At 45.4% G+C, this 23,169-nt stretch overlaps 1 protein-coding gene across 1 annotated transcript in view; it reads right to left on the bottom strand.

Moving 5' to 3' along the window:
• Nucleotides 1-394: 394 nt before the first annotated feature.
• POU6F2 (POU class 6 homeobox 2) overlaps nt 395-23,169 on the bottom strand; it is a gene marked incomplete at its 5' end in the record, with an annotated part of 481,865 nt that continues 459,090 nt past the window's right edge. Inside the window, 3 exons of the mRNA XM_081244434.1 lie at nt 395-1,423; nt 4,894-5,062; nt 13,972-14,140. Coding sequence (XP_081100560.1) covers nt 919-1,423; nt 4,894-5,062; nt 13,972-14,140 — 843 coding nt within the window. The 3' untranslated portion in view covers nt 395-918. The remainder of the gene's footprint in view (nt 1,424-4,893; nt 5,063-13,971; nt 14,141-23,169) is intronic.

Here is a 23,169-nt window from a genome sequence, read left to right as displayed (position 1 = left end):
GGAGAGATGGAGGAAAATGAGAAATGCGAGCTCCATTTTCTTTTCTCAAACCCACAAGGTCATAGTGAGAAGAAAGCAACGGATGCTTTGGCACACGATCCAGGATGCCCCCCACTCAAAACAAAGAGAAACAAAAGAAGAACCCCTCCCCCCAAATAAAAACCAATAGTGAGCCTCACAGAATGGCTTCAGCAATGGCACCCCCCCACACAGGGGGTGACAGTAGATGGGAAAGATGAGAGGAGTCAGGCTTTGCTATTTCTCCGCAAAGTACAAATGTAAAAACTCGGAACACAGCTTCACACGCAGAGAGGGGCGGACTAATGTTCGTGTTGGCAATGTCGTGTTTCTGACTTTGGTTAATAGGTTCATAGAGAATCAGCACTTAGAACCTGAAGGATGCCGTCCGCGGCCCCTCCTCCAGGTGGTAGGCTTGTATTCGCTTTGAACAGAGAAAAGTTTCCCTTGTGTGTTGTTGGTATTTTGTTTTTTGTGTTTTTTTGGTTTAGTCGTTTTTCTCAAAATGTGTTCACATTTTCATAATACACAGAAAAAAAGTAGGTGGTTATTTGGTTTGCTTTAAGTCCATTATAAAACTGGCTTTGGGGAGACAGGTCGGGGAGGGAACAAGCCTTCCTCCATACACCTGCACTGTGGTGTAGTCCTTGTTTAAAAGTTTTCAAAAAACATCTTTTTTTTCTTTTTTGGAAAATCCCATGGACACGTATAAACCATCCTGTCCACTTGGTGGTTTTCGTAGTCTTTTACTTACAAGGGTGATGACTGGGGCTACCTTAAAATTTATTTTTAATTTAATTTTTTCTTTTTTTGGGGGGGGTGGTTAGGGGATGAAGTCCCAAGGGTGGAGTTTAGTTTCTGTGGATTTTTTTTTTTTTCTGATTCCGGGTGGGCGTCTCTTTAGGAATTGTCTTCCCGTGAGTCTGTTAAGGGCTCCAGAGGGACTGCCGTGGCCGGCTCGTGCTGTTTTAAGCGTTTAATTGTGTTCTTCAGGGCTTGCCTCTTATTGCAGAACCAAACTCTAACTACTTCCCGGTCATAGTTCAGCTTCTCGGCAATTTCGGTCATTTCCTGCCCAGAGGGGTGTGTGTTCTTCTCAAAGTGGGCATTGAGGATCTCAAGGGCCTGGGGCGTGAAGGAGGTGCGCCTCTTGCGCTTTTTGGACGGTTCACTCCCGATAAACTCGGTCAGGTTCTGCATACCTGCCCGATGGCGGGCCTCAGCCTCAGCCATCCACCGCTCAAGCACCGGCTTGATCTTCTGGGCACTTTTAGGGGTGATGTCCAGCTTTTCAAACCTGGCAGGATACAAAAGGCCAGGGTTCAGTTTGGCTGTCAGACTGCTAGCTATAGTGTTCTCTTGGGCTTCCTGTGGTAGGAAAAAGTGGCTTCTCAGGATGGTGTGTCTGGGGGGAAAATTGAGAAAGAACAGTCTTACACTGAGTCCTCTGCTAGGGTGGGCCTCCTGCCTGCCTGCCTGCCTGCTTGACTGACTGGCAGAGCAAATTCACTCCAGATAAGCAGCCAGCTGCAAGGTAGCCCTCCCCGCTCAAGCCAGCACCTGCCCTCCTGCATGCTTCATGCCCCTGCATGCAGCCCGTACACCCACAAGCGGACCAGGTGAGCACGGGTGGAGACAGCACAACACAGCAGCCATCACGATGGAAACAAAAACCACTCGCAGATCTTTTTCCTGGAAATGCTTGAGATCTGAGCTTTGATTTGAATCCACCCAGCACCATTTCCCCCGAACTTCAGAATCCTTAAGGCAAAAATTAACACCAGGAAGTGACATCAAAGACAACAGCTGTCATGTTCTTTCGTTTAAAATGATTCTTTTAATGTTTTCCTTCTGGTTTCCTTAAATTCCCCCCACTGACTTGGTGATAAAAATGTTCTATCTATGCTAATCGTCAGTGATGGCAACTGGGACAAGTTTCTTTTATGGTTCTCTTTTCATCTCTGTTTTGTGTCTCATTTTAATCTCTTTCTCTCCCCCGGCCCCCAGCCCTCTCCCGTCTGTCTCTGGTAACAAACACTTTTCACCATACGTAAGTTAACAACATGCTCCCTTTTCTGGTAAAACATAGCCCCTTGCTACTTTACTGCTGGACTCAAACAGCTGGACACACTGTAATTGCGATGAACACCCCCCCCTCCCCTGGATGTGCTAGGGCCACCTCATGCCTTCCAACACCGTCCAGTGTAATGGTGTACTTTTGCATCAGAGTATCAAGCTGTGTTTAACGTGCTATATCTGCAAACTGTACTTGAATGATATCATTTTCTGTAAATGAGGTCTTCTATATATCAATTGCCATCTGCGATTCTTTGTTACACTGACTTAAAAAAAACTATGAAGCATCTTGGACAAAACTATCTCTAGTGTTTTAAGAGGTCATCCTGGTATCAAATTCATATGCACTCTCAACGAAATACAAAATAGTACCAATTCCTTTTATTTGTTTGTTTGTTCTAAATCCAAATTCACAACCCTCCAGGATGACAACTTTGGATCCATGGCATTCTCCTCTATCTTTTCAAGTTCAGTGCTGTCGAAAAACAACCCTCTGACTGCAGAGTGCATCTTATTACAATAGACTGTTTTCACGGAGTGAAAATGAACCCGCTTTAGTCGCAGTATGTTTTATAAGGATGCTTGCAAAAGGACACAAAAGGATAGGCTTCTTTTATGTGCCTTAATCTTATTTTGGCACTGCATTTTAGATATCTTATGTTGTGATAAGCAGGGCCAATAGTATCAAATTTTAATGTGATTCCGATAGCATTCCCTTCCACGTATAGTTCAAGGAGTTATTTATTTATTAAAAAAAAAAAAACCCAACTTTCAGCTGGTCAAAGAGGAAAGAAGTACATTTTGCTTTCAATATAAAATGAATTAATTATTTAATGCCATTTAATGAGCTGCTCACTTACGGCAGGCTCCCCTAAAGCCCTCGTTGTTGTGTTCACTTACCATCATTCATTATAAAAGCCCCAAAGCTGAAGTCTTGGTAGCATGACAACAGGCTTTACAGCGCCATGGCATGGGGGACAGAGCTTGTGATAGGGACGTCCACTGTATTGCTGGTGTGTTTTCCTCTGTGTCTCTGATGCAGAGGCACTTGTTAAAGCATCTCGAGTCACTGCAGCTCATAAGGGAGGAGTGACACCAGAGTGTGTGCAAATGCAGATTCTTCACCACCATGTAAATTAACTGGAGTGGTTCCACTGCCAGATCTAGGTCTCTTTCAAGACTTCCATTTTTTGTTGTTGTTGGTAGTTAGCTCCGAAAACTACCCCGCTGAAACACCAGAAGCTAGAGAAAGGCTGAAAAGTCAAGGCATCTGCCATCTTCTATTAGACAGTGAATTCCCAAAGTTGCTTTTCATTTCGGCCATAGCTTTTTTGGCTTCCCCAGCGGAAGATTTTAGAAATCAACATATTTGATTGGGAACGCCCAAGAAACATTACGCGTGTTAGTGAAAACCTTAGATAGCACTTAAGCCACGAAAAGGAAATCACACTTTAGGACTAAGGAATAAGCCAAAGAGGACTTCAGCAACGATAGCATGTGGGCAACAACCTCAAAACCCGTGGCGTGCCTTTATCACAAGGCTGTTGAGATGAAACAAAGTTAATGTTTCCCAACAGGGAGCAACAGTATTCATATCATTTGATGCTGCTTGTTAGCGTTGATGCTTCGGTACATGTTGTCTGGAATAACATATACAAGCCTTGAAACAAATTTCCCAGCAGTAGTATCCTTGTACAGACTGAATAAAGGTTATTTTCTACAGGGAGGTATCTTATAAGAAAAAACAGTAGGGGAGGCCAGAGAAGTGAGAGGATCCTATGGTGCTTTTCGTATTTAACAACAATCAATGGGTTTTATGGAAAATCATTGAGCAAAATGTGAGCTGCAAGTGCCTACCCCATACGGATGTTATTTATAACCTTAGTCTTAAACTGCAGGAAAAGTACACTTCTGTCCTTTGGGGAATACATTAAAAGTATAAAGAGCAGATAAAAAGACAGCATTTCATGGATCACCAAGAACAAAATCCACTTAAATGAGTTTAGAGTTGGTTTCTTGGCTTTTCCTGATGGAGGAGGACTCATAAGACATTGCCCAAGAGGAAAAAGCTCTTACCGAAGTGCCTTTGTTACCTCATGCATAAACATGGGATTAGTGCAACACACACATGCACGCGCAGGGTCTGCTTCTGGCGGCTTGACCCAGATCAACTCAAACACAGCCAAGGCTGGCTTCTGTCATTTATGTATTTAATTTTGGGAAGGATAGGGTGAGGTTAGGCCAAACTCTCACTACCCTTTTCTGAGCCATGGAAAGCAGCTGCTTCTTTTTTTAAAAATGTGCTTTTAGACTTGTGTCTGGCAAGGCAAGGTTAAAAATTCCTTTGTGGTCACAGGATGGTTAATTTTTTTTTTAAGGTGTGTTTTCTTGGAAAATCCGCATAGCCATCCCTGAGCAGAAATGGTGGGAGCTTTAACACCACCTGGGACTGGCAGCTTCACGACATCCATCCACAGACAGGAGACAGTGGATCTCAGCTGCGTAGGACGGTGGGTTCAGAAGCTTCTGGCCCCCCGGTGGGGGGAAGGTGTGTATTTCCAATGAAACCGCCTTGGAAGTTCTTTGTGAGTTGACAGGAGTCATCCAGCCAGGCCCCCAAGTCTGCTTTAGCAACTCCACTTCCGTCGATATCACCAATCCCAACACACAGCTACCCCAGACTCCATTCCCACACTCCACCCCTCCAGCTCGGCCCACCCGAAGAAGAAAAGCTGAGCCGAGAGGACAGACGAGGCCCGGGCCAGCCAGGAGGGGTGACAGCGCGTGGGCACGGGTTACCTGCAGATGGCCGACTGGCTGTACGCGGGGCCCTCTGTGGCACTGAGCGCCTGGCCCACCTGAGTCTGGGTCAGGCCAAGGGACAGGCGCCGGATTTTAAAAGCTTTGGCAAATTCTCGCATCTCCTCCAGATTAACCCCATCCACCTCACCCGCTGCCGTCTGAGGATCTGTGGAGATGTTTGCAAAAAATAGGGTCAATGCGTCAACGCACATCTCAGTGCTACGCGTTCTTGACGGCTGAGGAGAAAGTGGCTCGGTTCCTAACAGCAGAGCGGTGGGAAGCCACGCCGCAGAACGTTCTTTGTCTGCCGGCTGAGGCACTCAAGCCCCCATCCGCAACTCATTCCACCTGCACAAATCATCCTTCAAGGTAGTTCTGTCCCAGATAAAACCACGGCAAGCCTACCCTGCCACTTCCACAATGCAAGAGCGAGCTCCTTACCGCTTAACAGACAGCAGCCAGGGCAGGGGGGCACCAGCTACGGGGGATGCGACTCCATTTTGCCCATAAATATGTTCAGATATCATGTAAAAATAGAAAGATGGAAAGCTTTCCTTTTGAAATGTCTTACCTGGACTCTTTAGTGCTAAGAATTGCCCTTGAAAAAAAATAGTATTTTGTATTTTCCTGTACCCGAGCACCGCTGCAGCCAGGCTAACAGATGGTAACGTTGCCTAATTTATTATGTTCACATTAGCCCCTCAGAAGTGCATGCTTATGAAGCTGTGAGAATAATAGTCTCCCCCCACCCCGCATAGCAATTTCCTGACACAGACACCTTTGTCCCCTGAAAGGGCACAGGATAAAAAATGCCTACTGCAGGAAGGCTCCTTTGGTGCCAGATAACTCGGTCAATTTAGGACTTATCAAGGGAAATGACACAACAGCTGGAGAATGAAACTATCCCCCACCCCCCGCAACCCCCCCACCTCCGGCTACTGATCCCTGGATAAATGAAAGCACACACCAAGCTGGAGACAGCATGGTTTGGGGATGGTGGAAGATTTCAAAGGACTGCTCCATCCTGCCTGGAGCGAAGCCATTCTCCCTGCAAGCCGACTCTATTGTTCTTCACCTCATTCCCCGGACTTAGGTGAAAAGTTTTTCTCTTCCTCTTTCTGCACAATCGCCCACCAATTTCAGTCAATTACAGGACTTGTCTAAGGAACTGGGGTGGACTATATTAGCCTTCTGGGCTTCAGGCTATAGAAACGCCTGTTACCATGAAAAGAAATACATTGGTACCCCAAGGACCAATTTGTCAAGGACTTTTAAATAAAGATGTTAATATCTGTGGCAAGGGGCCTTGGAGCTTCCTGTATAGACTCTGTCGACAGAATCAGCCATGGAGGTGTACGCTGTACCCGTATCTTCTCAATAAAAACAAAGTCCTGTAGAATTTTTACACATCATGAAGCATAATTTCATGGAGGAAAGATGGGTGGAAAGTGGTATAATAACTGCAGTTAGTCTCTGAGTATTTCTTAAGTGACTCCTAGGAGCCCTAATGAGTGGAGAGAAGGAACAAGAGAAAGAGACGGGGCAGTTCCAGCCTCTGTGGAGTTTGCTGTCTACAGGGATTTGGGGCTCAACATTACGAATGAGAATAAGAGAAAAATACCAGGTCGCGTATAATCAAGGAGTAGTAGTGTCGCAGCCACACTGGAATTTACAGAGAATGGAGAGGTGACAGGAGGGAGGATTCATCTGGGTCTTACCCAGTGGGCAGCTTTCAGAGAATATTCTGGTCGGTGGGAGCAGGGTGCAGATGGGCACAGATGTGGGGGAGGGGCAGAGCGCGGGGGAGGCCTGGGGCGGGGGGGTGGTGCTTGGTAGGGGGCGAGGGGGCGCCCGTGCTGGGAGTGGTGAATATTTCAGTTTAGGACATTGAGAATCTATGTCCATGGACGGGGGCAGAGGGTGACTATAAAACTAATTTGCCTGTTAAGATTAATTAAAACCCTGCTTTTTCTCCCCAACTTCACCCGGGAAGGCCGGCATCATTTGATTAACAGAGACTTGTTTGGGTTGTGCCTGGTGTGAGCTGCCCTCTGGATCTTAATTCCCACCAGCGTGGAGAGTTTGCTAAGGATTCCGGGAGGTCCCATCCACGCACACAGCAGCTTTGAGCCCCTCCTCCGTTTCTTCGTTTAAAAATTCCTAGAGCAGGGGATTCCCTGGTGGCGCAGTGGTTGAGAGTCCGCCTGTCGATGCAGGGGACACGGGTTTGTGCCCCGGTCTGGGAAGATCCCACATGCCGCAGAGCGGCTGGGCCCGTGAGCCATGGCCGCTGAGCCCGCACATCCGGAGCCTGTGCTCCGCAACGGGAGAGGCCACAACAGTGAGAGGCCCGCGTACCGCAAAAAAAAAAAAAAAAAAAAAAAAAAATTCCTAAAGCAGAAGTCGCAAATGAGCAGCTTGCAAATAAAACTCAGCTTTCCGAGTGCGTACAATTTGGGGGAATCTCTGGCCCAACATTAAACACTGGGAGATATCTAAAGAAAAATTTAGATTTGTCATGCTCTTCTGAAACGTTAAGCTCTGGTGTCACCAGGTCCGCACCTGCCCTTGGGAGCAGTCAGTCAGCTGGCACTGGTCCAGGCCGCCCCTTCAGTTCCTCCTCCCCAGCCCTCCTCGGACCTGCTGCCTTGCTGAACCTGTGTGGTGACTCTGCGTTTACAGCACGCATTCCCGAGGGGGCGGAAGTTGGTTCTGGATGTGCCCCCCCCCCCAGGACCGAGGTACATAAACAGAACCGATGTGCGGTATCCGTGTGATATTAACATTTCATAGGGGAAGGGGGGCGAGGATAGGAAAGTCTAAATGGCTCCTCGTAGGGCGGGGAGGCAATAATAAACTAAGAGCTGAGAAGGTCTGGTGTAGAACACAGAGCGACACTTGGCATAGAACAGCATAGGGAGTGGGGCCTGGCCTCTCTCCAAGAGGGAAGGAAGAGGAACTGATGGCCTTGCAAACGTGGGCAGTGGAGGTTCAAAACTGAGGGTGAAAAAAAGGAAGCCGGAGACTTTCCTTGTAACGATATGGCTTTTAGGACAGTGGTTTTCTTAATTAGGTAGGTCTAGGAGTCACCTGATGGGACCCGGGATGTGCATTTTTAACAAGTACCACAGGCGATCCTGATGCAGAGGTCCCACTGACCCTGCAGACAGAGGCTTTCGCTGCGGCTCTGGCCTGACCGAGTCTGGGTGTGCCATCCTCTGCAAGTCGACCCTTTACCTGCACTCGACCCTTTACCATCATTATTCACCAGGTTCCACCACACAGAGAACTTGCTCTACCATCTTGGGTAAGATGATGGGCCAGAAAGACTACTGGGCAGGTGCCCCGTCCTTGCCTTCCTCCACCCCTGGCCTCACTGTCTATGACAAGTGGCAAACAACTGGGACCAGTGGGCTGGGGTGGCCGTTGGAGTCTGGAGTTGGGGGGAGATTTTTTCTCCGAGCAAAGCTAAGTAGCTCCTGTGGGAAGTAAATCTGTTGCCTTACATTAGCCCCATCTCTAGATCAATAGGAATCAACTGAAGGATTCAGTTGATCTGGAAGGATCTCTAAGGTCTACTCCAGTCCCAGGGTCTGTGCTGCCACCAGAGTTGGCAGCGCAGCACCGGGCAGGTTTATGACTGGGATACAATTTTGTGTAAGTCTATTCTAGTTTATGCCTTGCCTTCTCCTGCTGCCTTTATTGTTTATCTCCTTTCTAGTTCCTTGAGACCAGCGACTAAATCCATTGTGTGTGATTGTGCAAGTGGCTTTTGGCCAGATCGCTGATAATAACCAGAGTTAAAAAGAAAGCTATGGTGTCTTATCCCCTTGTCCTGAGCAGCTGTGTGGATCATTGACAGTTTTACTCTGAAGCTCAGAGAGGTGGGCGCCTTGCCCCCTGAGCCCTTGGACTTCTGTGAGGCCCCAAACACTCATCACACCAGGAAGCTGAATTCCTTCTTTCTCCTCTCGCACATTTCCCACTCTTGTCTTCTTCCTGGTTCTACTTCTAGAGCTGATAAGTTAGGAATTCTGGTGAAATTTAAACAGGGTGACAGTCTATTGGACAAAGGTCTGGGGAGAGGAAACCAGTGTCTCATTGTTTGCGCAATTTGTTGATTGCTGGAGACAAGCTGCTTGGCTTTCTTTACATTATTGGTCTCATCCATAAAAACCAGACGGCGCCATCTATTATTATGGTTTCGTTCCATGGATCCCAGGACTACAAAAGTCTCCAAAGAAGGGGTCCACCCACGGACAAATATTAGTCTTACCCTGATTACAACATGTGGGACATGTCTTCCCACGTTGGGAGAACGCCTTAGATGGTGCCCCTAAGATATTTTGAATTAACAAGAAACTAATGCTTTTTTTTTTGGTGCCAAAGTTTCTGTCTTAAACTCTTGAGGTTTTCTTCTCCACTGCTGGACAGTTCCCATTCATTAAGGGTTATATGCTTTTTCTATTTCCATCATGTCATTCCTTCTGGCTCTGGGGAGGTTGGTTAATTTTAAGGATGAATCTCAGGCCACCTTGATGGGGACTTCAGAGGGAACCCTCAGGTCCCCCACAAGGTGGATCCAGCATCTTTAACCAGCTCTAGGGAAACCCAGTCTGGGACTTCTCTGCACTGAAGAAGAAGTGCACCTCTTATAGAAGTTTGCTCCAGATTAAGTCGGCCCAGTATATTGAGTACAAAGTCAGGAAGCAACGACTTCCACAGTTCTCCCTGAATCTGAGCCTTGCTAAAGGAGCCAGAAGATCAGCCTACATAGGGATTGATTGGCCTGGAGATTTATAATACACTGGCATTGAATGTTGGCGGTGATTCATAAGTATAATGATGACGTTTTCCCCCAATCAAATCTGGAATGCAGGGGCTGAAAAATAAAAGAGTTCTTTGGGAGCTAAATGCAAATTGCGTGAACACAAACCTGTTCTGTAGACTCTGGTTGCATGGTCACTGGGCCCATACTGAATTGAGCACTCAGGATGGACCAGTACAGATATCTGTTTTGTTTAATTTTTAAAATTTAGCTCCTTCCAACTGCTCACCTGGACATCAGTGTAAGGGGTTGCTAAAGGGGTCGAACAGTTGCCATCCATCCACATCTTCCTTCTACAACCTCTGCTTGTGGGACTGTTACAGGAGAAACATGCATCTATAAAGAAGGTGCCAGGTATGACTTAACTGCCTTCTAAACATCCATCTGCTTTTTAGTGCTGCTCTCACAGCAAATAATGGGCATATTTACCAAATATTTTTGAGAAATAAGAAACCATTTGGGAACGTGCAGTGCAATTTGGGAGAACAGCTTGCTTGCAATACGGTGACTTCACTGAGTTGTGGAAAATGGTGTGAAACTGATCAAGTGAATCAGGGGTTCCACTGTGCCATAAGCTATCACCAGACATCTTTATGTTCACTTTATAGTTTGGGTTTTTCTGATATTAACTCTCAGTCCCTCTGCTGTCTAAGAATTAAGTTTACAGGCCAGGGGTTTAAAAAAAAGTGTCCTGAAAAACCAAACCAAACCAAATCCATCAAAGAATAAAAAAGCCCCAAGTCCACCTGTTTTTAAGCAGGAACTGTGTAAATCCTAAGTCAGTTTGGGACTTTGTTTTTTGTTTGACTCTTCTAGGCTTTCCAAAAGCCCTGCTATGGAAACTACAGTTAGCCCTGGTGACTGAGGAGACCGAGCAAGGTTTGACACAGGGCAGGCTGTGCAGGTGCTGTGAACAGGTGTGCAGACGTCTTAAGGAGTGTACACATTTGGTGTTAACCCTGTGTTCTTTTGCCTGGAGTAGGGCAGGTTATGGATGATCCACCTGCTCCAGTTGATCTGGAGCAATGGCAGATTGCCCAGCACTGGGCAACCTTGCCCATGACCTGTGAGGGTCCATTCACCAAGGTTTTGACCACAGGTTCAAATCCATTTTGACCTGTTTTGAACTATGGCCTTGGCCTAGTGCAGAGATTTGCTGACCCATTCACCATCCCACTTAATTCAAGGATTATTTACTCCAGCAAGTCCTTCTGTTCTGTCTCAATCTCCAAAACTGAGTTTACTCTCTCCTGTATTGCCATAGTCTTTATTCGTACACTGACCATAGCATTTGTTTCCCTTTATTGTAACTGTGTTTCTTTGTTATCAGTTCATGACCTCCGCCCGGGCAGGGACCACATCTAGCTTATTTCTGCTTTCTTAATATCTATCCCTGTGCCTGCATATACATGGTGCTCAAAAAGCTTATTTTTTATTTTTAAGTTGACATCCTCTGACTAAAACACGCTTTTCCCACCTGTAATTTAATCCGTGTATCAACTACATCTGAAGTATGGGATCAGGTCTCCCTATATTAGCTTATTTGCAAATTTGGTAAAGTTTAATCTCAGAAAAAAGTAATTTTAAATGCATAGTTCATGCTTGAATATAAATTTCAAAATATGCAAGATGTCTAGTTTTTCTCATACTGGCTCAGAGAAAAAGCTTGTGCTTTAATTGTAAGACATGGGTTCAGGCATTTAAAAATTATTTGAAGAATATTTAGGTGATTTGATAGAGTTTATCGTTCAAATTGCACTGGATAAAATTTATGTGAAAGCATCCTGTCTTTTTAAGGCAGCAGTGCTGTGTAGAATGTGTATGACCCATTGAGTCCGGATGTCTGGGTTATCCTTCTGGCTTTGTCACCCAGGAGACTGGTCACACACTGTCTCTCAACTAAGACTGAATCTGGCCTCTCTGACACAAGATGGTCGAGATGGGTTGTACTTTTCAGGATCTATTTGATGCCAGCTTCAATATCTGAACATGAGAATTTATATTACCTTGTTGTGAACATTCAAATCAGAAAAATAGTGAAAGTGCTTTGAAAACCCTACTTTGCAAAAGGAGGCTTAAACAGAGGTGTGTTGAGGGGGTGGTAATCAGCATCAGAAAATGCTCCAGGTATTATTCATTCTCTAGAAGGGTCTTGAGACAGAGGGAATTAACTAAACAACATGCTCAAAATCTGTAGCAGTTGTAAGCCCAGCAATGCGTTTGTGTAAAGTGTGACGCCCGGTAGTGGTACTCCTGGACCCTCTCATACCTGCCAGAGGAGGCTCCTCTTTCAGTCTCTGCGTATGAGTTTGCAGTTTCTTGCTTCAAGTGCATGTGGTAAAGGAGTCTCTTTTCCCCAGTTCTGTATATTTCTCATCAAGGATATGCAATGTGGTTCATTCATTCTACACGTAGAACCTAGATATCCCATTGGCCACTGTGCAATTGAAATTTCATTTGGCCCATTAAGTAGCTCTGGAAAAGGCTAGTCCTTTCCTGCCCAGCTTGAGACAAATGGCAAGATAGGACCCAGTGCCATCCATCCATCTGTCTGTCTGTCCATCTATCCGTTCATTCACCTCTCTGTCCATCCAAAATGTATTGTTTACCTTGCGTAAAATACTGTATTCATGGGGTATTTTGTACTTTTCATATTTAAACATTTCATATTTAATTTATTTCTTCTCTATAAGATGTTTGATATCCGTTCCTTTTCTTTCAGGACCAAAGCTTAACAGTCTATTGTAAATTTATGACCTCGCTGCTATTTAGAAATAGAGTGTTTTACAGAAGCTTTTGCAGAAGAGCAAATTGGAACAAAGTCTGAATCTCTTCTCACAACAACCCTATGAGGAGTTTCTTTGTTGGGGAAAAAAATCTGGTTATAATTAAATTAATTTTTTACGGGTTTATTTGAGTAAGACTAGACTTTTTGGCCCAAATGAGAGGAGTTATATATCTGAACAACTGAAAATAACAGGTTGATGGCAAACTCCATCAAACCCTGAAACTCTGTTTGGTATTGACCCATTTTTAAGATCAAGAGCATCCAGGCTAGTGTACTGAAGTACTTGGGCATTTTAATATCTTTCCATAATTTCTCATTTTCTTCTCCATTCCACAAGCATCTTTCTTGCCTGAGTTGTCCATATAATTCAGTATCTATGTACATATGCACACATATATATACGCACATGTATATATGTACATATATATTTGGGGGGGGGTTGCTTGCCGGGGGAGGACACAGCGACCCTCCAGTTTGCCTTGCGTTTCCAGACTTGCCCTATGATATGGAGAGTCCCTACTGCTCCTGTTATAACAGGTCATTCACAACACTTGACCAAACACAGATACTTACATGTGTCCTTGTTTTATGGCACAGATGCCTCTGCAGTGCTTTAGCCTTTAAACCCGTAACTGTTGGATACCTGGTGCCTGCAGAATTATAATCTATGCACATATTCTGTCATTTTTATATATAAGTAAAACTTGCACTAAAGGTGAACATTAAATTAGACCACTGTCACACTCATCTCTATGTGTTTCTATTTGCATGTGATACATATGCTGTCTTCACCTAGGGCCACATACCATTTCTAAAATATGTATATGCCGCCCGCTCAGGGAAGCCGACTTGCAGGCTTCGGCTCTTTTGTGAACGGTTGTTCAGAGGTTTCTCCCTGGATTCCGCCCACGCAGCTTCCCCTCGCACCACTGGAGGCGGCTTACGGCGCACATCCCCCCTCCCCGCCCACAGGTGCTCTCTCTTATTTCCTCTGACACTTGCAAATGGAATGGCAGGGGACCTCACACACACGGAAAGGCAGCCTGCCCTGCCGGCTGAGTGCCAGCTGCTGGCTATCTCAGTTCTGAGCTCTGTGGCTCCTGCCCTGAAAGCTGGTCAGTTTCTCCCTTCTGAAGTGGCCGGACTGACTCAGCACATCAGAAGGCACCTGAGGTGGAAACGGCCCCTCCATGTACACATTTGAGGGGGTCGGGGGGCCTGCTTCCCCAAGGAACCGTCTGGCCCTGGGCACGGACCTCATCCCGATACTGGCCCAGTAGGGCCAGGAAATTCCTGTTCAACTTGAAAGAAGCAGAAAGAGAGGCAGGGAGGAAGGGATGTAGGGATGCACGGATGGGGTGGGAGGAGGGGGAGAGAGAGAGAGAGAGAGAGAGAGAGACATTGCAATTAGGCAACGAGAAGGCCACCATGACTTAATGGAGCCAGAAAGGATACTTACTGCTGACTAACTGGCCCACGCTCAAAGCCGAAGAAGAGGAGGATGAGGAGGAAGCAGAGGGAGGCTGCCGGACGGGGCTTTGAGACATGGATGCTTGGCTGTGAGCCAGGTGCAGAAGGCTGCTTTGGGAGGCTGCTTGACCCACTGACGTCTGGGAGGGTTGATGGAGCTACATTGGGGGATGTAAAAAATACACAAAGGCATGAAAAATTAGGAGGGAAATGCCAGGGAACAGAAGTGTCATCTGGGGTTGAATCATTTCCAAGAATATATGCTTCTCTGGAAGAGTGCACACCCTACACAACAGGGAGGATTTTTTTTTTTTTTGTATATAATATGTTGCTGCTGCCTTGACAGGCATTTTATTAGTAATTCTAAATATATTATTAATTTCTTACTTAGCTTGCTGGAGCACCCAATTTTCTACATTTCCTGACTGCGGTGTGCCATTGCACTCTTTCTGCCTGTTCATGCAATTACAGTGCACTTGACAGGCTTCTCAAGAACGTATAGATAAAATATAACACCTACCATCAACTCGGAATGCAAACCTCAATATCAAAGGCAGGCTGTGCCCAGCCTTTTTGTCTTAGGTAACTGGGGTTTTTAGGAAAGTTCCAATTTAGGCTGAGTGTATATGGGAACTTCCTGCTCTCCCAGACCGAAGAGTCTGGGTGGATTACTGTGGAGTTGGAAAAAATGCTAAGATCCTTTGGAAATTAAGAAAGAAATTGGGGCAGTCAGGACAAACTGATTAATATTTGTAGCTCTGTTGTCACTGTCTAACTCTGTGCCAGCACTTTGTTCGGGACTTTTATGCCCTCTCATTTCACTCCTATGTCAGCCTGAGAAGTGGGTATGATTTTGACCCCTTTTTTACTAACAAGGAAGCTGAGGCACAGACAGTTTAAAGGATTTGGTAAGTTCCTTTGGCAGGTGGGGAGGATCTGGTCTCTGGGCCTGTGAAGTCTGACCCCAGGGCTTGAGCTCTTAGTCATAGTGCCTCAAGTAAGAATTCACTTTTTTAAAAATTTTGTGTGCCGTAAGGAAGGTGGTCTTTATGTCCATGTGCTCATGACTCCTTTACAGGTCATCAAAGTGCTGTTGTTCTGAGAGCTGAGAAGCTCAGCTGAGGGGAGGAAGAAGAGAGAAAAGGGAAATGCTTGCAGGTGCCGGGTCCACTTAGATGCCCGGGAGGGGTCTCCACCCATGTATTGACCCTCTAGGAAGCTGACACAAAGGGCAGCCCAGGACCCAGCACAGGTGCACAGGTAGCCTCAGCAGTGGCCACCTTTGTTGGTTAGACAGAGTACTTTACAAAGTGCTTTCATAGCCATCATCACACTCCCAGAGGTGTAGGAAGGTCTTTATAAAAGGTTTTTATAAAAGGAAGTCAGACTGGGGGCAGAATCAGGCCAAGCCCTGAACTTTGGTGGAAGAGCCAACTACAAAAAATCAGGCACTGATCTTTTACCACCTCCTCGGGATCTAAGAGTCAGCCTGGAAGGTTTCAACTTCACACTTGTCCCTGCTTTCCCAGCTTGTGTTCAATTTCTCATTCAACTTTATCGAGATATAATTTACACATAATACAATACACCCATTGAATGCAAACATTTTGATGAGTTTTGTCGAATGTATACATCTGTGAAACCACCACATAATCAAGATACAGAACCTTCCTATTATTCTATGAAATTCCCTAAGCCCCTTTGCGATCAATTTTCCCTCACCTCCTGGGTTTCTGCCATAATGGACTCATTTGGTATGGTTCTAAAAATGGAATTGTATGGCATGTCCTCTTTTTGCATCTGGCTTCTTTTGCTCAGATACCGTTTCTGAGATTCACCCGTTTTGTTGCATATATCAGGAGCTCATTCCTTTTTATTGCTGAATACTATATATAGTGTATACCTGTATGTATACCTATGCCACAGATTGTTTATTCATTCATCTGTTGATGGACATTTGGGTTATTTCCAGTTTGGTGCTGTTATGAAGAAAACTGTGATAAACACTGATGTACAAGTCTCTTTGTGTACCTTGTGTTTTCATTTCTTATATGTAAATACAAGGAGTGGAGTTGCGGAAATGACTGGGTCATACCATAAATGCACATTTACCTTTTAAAGAAACTACCAAGCTGATGTCCAAAGTGATGGTAGCCTTTGACAGTCTCACCAGCAATGTATGAGAATTCCAGTTGCTCCACATCGGCACCAACACCTGGGACTGTCAGTCCTTCTAATTCCCTAAAGTGTTTTTAGCCATCAATTAACATCTTACTTTCAAACAACTGTTAGTCAAGTGCTACTTTGGAAATGTGCTTCAGGAGCTATTTCCCCTCTGGTTCCCCGTGGTGATGCTTTTGCTTCTCTCATTCACGTGGTAGCTCTATGTGGCAGAGACACTTGGCGTGATTACGGGGAAGTAAATGGTTGTCCCTAGGCCACGAGTCTGCTGAACATGAGGATCCAGGCTCCCACCCCACAGTTCAGGGCTCTTTCCAGGATGCGAGGCTGTCCCGCTCCAGAATTGTCTGCAGTTACATCTCAAGTGAACAGCCTTATTATTACTCCACTGTGCAAAGGCTGTGAACTGAAGACAGTTGTCATTGACACGGAACCCAAATTAATATGCATCAAGCATCTGCCTAAAGTAATTAGCCAGTCTGCTGAGCACATAATCAACAACTGAATCCAGTAAATTTTACTCTGTAGGAACACACACTGAAGATTAAATCTATTTTTAATTTGCTTAATAAATTGTGATGGATATTTGCATGTCAGCCTACCCCCTCTAACCTACTGAGTTGTCCTTCTAAATACTGTTACTTGACAAAAGCTTTGTACAGTTTGGAGTTACTGAATCATGAGCCAGTCTTCGGTTTTACCATTTCATCAATAAAAACTGGCCCTGGGTGTGGCAAAGTACCATCAAGGAACTGGAAAAGACAATAATCAATTTAAATTTTTCTTCCTCAGACACAACTCAGTAAAGAAAAAATTACTAGGCTGCAATCTCATTTAGGAGTCACTAAAGCAAGCTATGGCTTAAGCATTAAGCTACGCAGGAGAAGGAATTCTAGAAGAAAGTAAAATAGTTCTTTTAGGAGTTTGTTCTATGTCTACATAGTTAGAGAGATGAATCTAAGATATCTAAGAATCTGGGAAAGATGTATTTCTTCCAAAGAAAATAAGCATTTTTTAGGACACTGGGGGCCTGCTTATCCTCCAGAGTTCAACCAGACACTTCAGAACAACCAATAAAAATTCTGAAAGGTTCTTAATTGTCAAAAATCAAGATTTTATGGTTATGGCATTTCTAGCAGATTAATACAGGCTGAGAGCACGGGGAGTCCACAAAAGAGGAAAGTGAAGGGGCGGTTCATGTTAGCCTGGGGCTCTGCTTTATCCAGAGAAGGAAGGAGAGGACGAGGTCCGTCCCACACAGTGAATGAGCAACAGGGAGGCACAGGATTGAGTCTGAAAAGCTTTATACTTCCTGCTGCCTTTCACAGGCTGCCTGCGACGGTTGGTGTGTGTTAGTTGGCACTGCCGGAAATGTTGAACATAGTCAACAAAAATAGATACAGGCCCACTTTGAAGTCCTTCTTGAACTTCTGTGCCACTGCTTCTCATCTATCTTCTATGTGTAACACACTATATCCTTAATAACATTTTAGTTTCTGGAATAAAGCATCTTCTAATTAAATGCACGATTGACATAAAAACAAGTGGGGGTGGAAAATGGGATAAAATGCAGAACCAGAATGTGATAGAGGAGACGGAAAAGTCAATCCACGTAAACAGTAAAATTCAAATGGGATTAAATATAGAGAAATTCATTGGAGGGGGGAGGGAGGAGAAACTGTCCAAACATGCAGAGGCAAAGTGGAGGAGACCTGGGCTTTTATAAATATCTCAGGGAGGCATAATGAACCCCCGGCTAAAGCCCCATTGTGGTGCTATGGAGAAAATGAGTATAACCCCGAGGGCTCTAGCAGAGGAAGCCAGAGTGTGCAGGAAGACATCATGATTCTCTCCCTCCTTCTCTGCAATGGCTGGCATTTTTCTGTGTACTGGGTCCCTTATGATAGCTGGCAGAGAAATGAAATCAGTGGTTCTCAAGATTCAGGGCTTTCAGGATCACCTCGAGGGCTGTTAAGATACAGAGCCCTGGGCCCCATCCCCACAGTGTCTGGTGCCGTAGGTGCAGGGTGGGCCTCAAGAATTTGCATTTCTAACAAGTTCCCAGGTGAAGATAATGTTGCTGGTTGAGGGACCACCCAAGGTTTTGGAAGGAGCTTCTCCTAGAAAAAAGGTAAAGAAAGTGGACTTACTATGTCTAGACAAGAGAAGCCAGAGCCCGAGTTTAATAAGAACCTTTAACAATTAGGAGGGCATAAAGAATACCTGAGTGTTATTGAGTTCATTCTACCGTGGACAGGACAACTGCACAGGTGTGACATTTGCTGAAAGATTCAGGGTTGACCTCAGGACAATCTAACTTGAAAAATTTTGAGGACTAAAATTTTGAAAGATTTTGATAACTACAATCTCCCTTGGGTATCACGTTCTAGACATTTAAATCTAGAGATTTCAGTTATCAAAAATTTCCTAGACATGATACCCAAGGGAGATTTTAGTTATCTCTGCAGGAAGTTTAGAAAAGTATGGAGGGAGTTATCCTTCTGGCAGAGTTTAGGAGACCTACTGGGTTTCCTCTGGTTCAGTTCCATGGCTCTGAAGCATCTCTTGAGGCTATAAGCAGGAAGCAGAGCCCCAGGGGTAAGGCTCCATCACAGGCCCCTCCTGCCTGCAGGGGAGTAGATATGGCAGAAGCTCTAATCGTCTCAGGAAAGAGAACTGAGAGCAGTGTCATTCCTCCAGCCACCAGGAGGATGTGACGAAGTGAGGAGAATCAGAACCTGAGCAGCATTCGGGACCGATGCCCAGACACAGGCAGCAAAGGCCAAGGCAGTCATCACGCAAGCTTGGGACACATGACCAGGGCTCAGCAGGGACAGGGATGGGACAGGAGTCAGATCTTAGTGCAGAGGAAGGGGTCGACAGAGAGAAAAGAGAACTAGAGAAGACAGTGCTGTGTGGAAGGTCTCCCCGGCTGCCGGCAGGTGCTCATTTGGAACATACTGGAAAATGCAGAAGACACAGAATTGGAAAGCCACAGAAGGGCCTGGGCTGGGCTCTTCTGGGAGCATGGCTCTGGGATCCGGCGTCCCGGACAAGGAAACACTATAGTTCGGCAACAATTATATTTGAACATGATGGATGGAGCACCCAGCGTGGGCGGGGTCCTGAGCAAGGCTGAATCAGTCTGGTCTCAGCCTCCTTTCAGGTGCAGACTCATAGTGACAGTACAGGTTGATGACAGTGAATGGAGCAAGGGGAAGTCAGAGGTGAGGGAATGATACAGGCAAGCTTCACGAAGGAGGGATCCCGGGCAGAGGGACAGTGGCGGGAGCTTCCCAGACAGAGGAGGTGGGAGAGGCATTCCAGGCCAGGGGCACAGGGTGTGCAGGGAGCCTGCCCCGTCAGCTGAGCTCAGCCGGAGTGATAAGGGGAGACCACAGAGGTGAGATGCCCAGATATGTGGCTGGAAGGTCAAAGATCTCTTTTGTACTGGGGTCACTGACACACATTTCATCCATCCAGGAAACCCCTACGCTATTTTAGATCCCTTGTGGGTGGAAATGCCTCATGTGTGTCTCATTCTGGGTGGCTCCAAGAGAAAACTGGGGACTACTGATTCAGGTAAGGGCTGGGGAAAAACAGGGAAGTGAGGACATTTTTTTTACTTGAAAAAAATGGATGGATTTGGATAATCGTACGGCATTTTAGAGAGCTAAGTTAAATAAACCACTTTCCTTTGTCTTCCTATCGGCACCAAGATTACATTTTGAAGAACAATTGAGTGCCTTCATGGGTGGTAGTCTCCCAGTATCACAGCTATGATATTTAATTTTTGAAAAAGTTCAATGCTTTGACTTTACAAATTAGAACATTTTCCCTTTCAAATGTCTCTATTTCCTTAATGACACTAAAAAAACCCCTCCCATTAACTTTTGTTGGGATTTAGTCAGAGGAAGAATAAATATACACAAAATGATGTCTGTCCTGCTCATGAAGAATTCATTAATTCACAGTCACAGGATAGTATGAGCAAAGCCCGGGCACCTGGGTGACTCTGACTTTTGACGCTGCAGAGTCCCATGGAGGGAACAAAAGGTTACTTTTGAGCTCTCGCCAACTATTCTGTATTAGGGAATTTGTTTCATGCACAGAAAGATACTCCCCTCTCGCTCTCTGCCTCTCGTTTTTATCTAGTCCTTTTCTCACTCTTACTTTCTTGCATTGCTCACCGAGGGTCTCTGATGTGATATCTAGGGCTATCCAATCCTGGTATATATTTAAAAAAAAAATACTGTTTGGATTTCAGATGATAGCGTTGCAGGTTCTCAATCTTTCATCGCTGGAATAAATCATCAACCAGACTGGATGACTCTTCACTCAGATTTTATTCAGGCTCTTCTAATTCGTGGCAGGCAGGTGTGAAAATTAAAGATGTAATTACTTTTATTAAATTAAAACAAATCACCCCGTGTCGTCTGGCCCAAGAGCTCTGTACTTCACTCTATAAAACTGGACCTCTGAGTGTGAGTTAGGGAACTCTCTGCTCCTGTAATTTAGGACATATTTTACGCTTGGAACTATGCTCTTGTGAGATCAAGCATTTGTCATAAATCACATGGAAAAAAAAATAAACTGAGAAACTTCTCTACTGTACGATAGAAATCCTTTATTTTTTAGTGGTTGTCCATATTATATTTCTTCCATGTAAAGGGTAATATTTAAAGAAAAAAAATTGAAGACCACTATCCTGATACCTCCAGCTGTGACCTTTTTACTTTTGGACTCTGGGCATTTTATGATCCACTCTCCTCAGAATCCCCACTTTTATATCTGGGATTCAGACTTGAGCATTTCCTGTCGATTCACCCAACTTGTTAACTTTACTACACATTCCAAGGTGTTTCAATCAGAGCTGATGCCAAGAAACATTAGTAGTCATTCATCTACTTGCTGCAATTTTCCTGATATTTCTCACCAGCTTCATCAACGGTTCCCTTGGTCTTTCTGGTACTTGGATAGACCACTGGCACATGCCTTGAACAACGGAACGGGCCCATGGGTCTCTGCCGCGACTTGAGGATTCAGGAAGTTCTGCATGTCACTCTTTTCAGCCGTGCACACATTTCCTCTCATCATGTACATATATGAGAGATGCACGCTTCTATACGCGCAAGTTGAGTCTTGCTCTCTGGGAGGCTGGTTGTAAGTGACATGAGTTGGAGGTGCAAGGCACATCCCCAGAGGCTGGCTGTTTCTTCCCAGTTGCTAGATCTCTGCTTCTACAGTGACAAGGACAATGGTGGAGATTAGACCTGCAGAGGATGAGACGTTCCCACCGTGGTAATGAGGTTTCGTTCCAGGGGCCAACAGGTGCTGTGAGGAAGCTTCTGAGGTGCATCTGTGCTCACGGGAGCGACTGTGGAAATGGATTCATGATGTTGATTGTGGGCGACGATTTGAGGAGTGACACCACACCCGCTTCTTACTTGCCGTTTCTTGGTTAGGTCCTTCTGGATCGAAACTGTGCTACTCCAAATCTAGAGCTGTCATCTTATGTAACAGCAATGGTCTATCACCCACACACCCTCCTTAGAAGTTCAGGGTGAGAGTGAGAGCTACTTTGTATTAAATGTTGTGGATATCTAAATAATCCTCATCTTCTTGGCAATTTACAACTTGGCTTTGCTGACAGAAAATACTCCTTAGCAGACTGCACGAAAAGAGGTTGATCTTCTCATTACTACCCCCAGAGATAATTCTGAACATAAGTTTGAACAGACGGAACTAGGGATTAAAAAGCCAGTGAAACATGGAGAATCTTGCCTTATTTGGAGGAACTATTTATTTATTGACCACGCGCCATGCGGGATCTTAGTTCCCCGACCAGGGATCGAACCTGCACCCCCTGCATTGGGAGCGCGGAGTCTTAACCACTGGACCACCAGGGAAGTCCCTTGGGGGAACTATTTAGAAGGTAGAGAATATAATGGAATCTTTTAAATAGTAAAAGAAAGAAAATAGCTGAGAGACGGGGTCAAGGGGTGGGGGTGGAAGTCCTCACGATACATTCGTCAGGGCCCGTCCCACTGCCTGTGAGGAAGTTGAGGAAGAAGAGGGTGCTGGGGACCTTGGCTTCCCAGGCAGTGGTTTAGATTCAGAGCGAGAACCAGCAGGAGTAAGAGAGGCCTCCCAACTGCTGTGTGAGGTAGGTGCTGGCATATCCCCATTTTACAGATGAGAAAACCAAGGCACAAAGACGATGTGTAATGTGTTCAAGAACACACAGGGACAAAGCCCATCTTTTCAGTTTGAATATGAAGCCCCTTCCATGAGTGTCCTCAGACTCTCTCTATGTTCCAATCACAGGAACCTTCCTTCTGTTTCTCAACACTCCGTCCTCCTTCACGTTTCCCTGCTTCTGTGCCTGCTGGTCCCACTGCCTGGAGTGTTGTTGACCCATCACTTACCTGGTTGACTCCTACGCATCCATCAAGACTCAGTTCCAAACCCTTTTCTCTGTGAGGACTCAAAACTCTCTGGACAAAGTTGGCCACTCCCATCTCTGTGATGATACTAAACTCTGTGCGCATCTGTCCTGTTACAGGACATTCTGGTTTATTTATTTATTTGCTTGTTTATTTATTTACTTACTTATTTATGGCCATGCTGCATGGCTTATGGGATCTTAGTCCCCTTACCAGGGATCGAACCCGGGCCCCCTGCAGTGGAAGCATGGAGTCCTAACCACTGGACCGCCAGGGAGGTCCCAGGACATTGTTTTATTGCACAGTGGGGCTGTGCTCATGTACCTGTGTCCTCTACAAGACTACAAGCTCCTTAAGACCAGAAAGCGTCACTCTTTTACCCGTTTCTTATTAAGCAGGGGCCTGCTGTAGAGTGGGTTATCAAAAAAGGTTTGTTGAATTAATCAGAAGTTCCATGAGGTCAGGGACCATGTCTCTCTTCTTCAGAGCTGTGTACCCAGCCTCTAGTATAACATACAGGAAAGTGCTTGATTGATATTTGAATGGAAAAAATGAACTGG

The sequence above is a fragment of the Mesoplodon bidens genome (assembly GCF_964165515.1).
Source record: "Mesoplodon bidens genome assembly, chromosome: 9".
Lineage (NCBI taxonomy): Eukaryota > Metazoa > Chordata > Mammalia > Artiodactyla > Ziphiidae > Mesoplodon > Mesoplodon bidens.
Note: the sequence above shows the minus strand (reverse complement) of the source record. Positions and strands in the feature narration are given on the sequence as shown.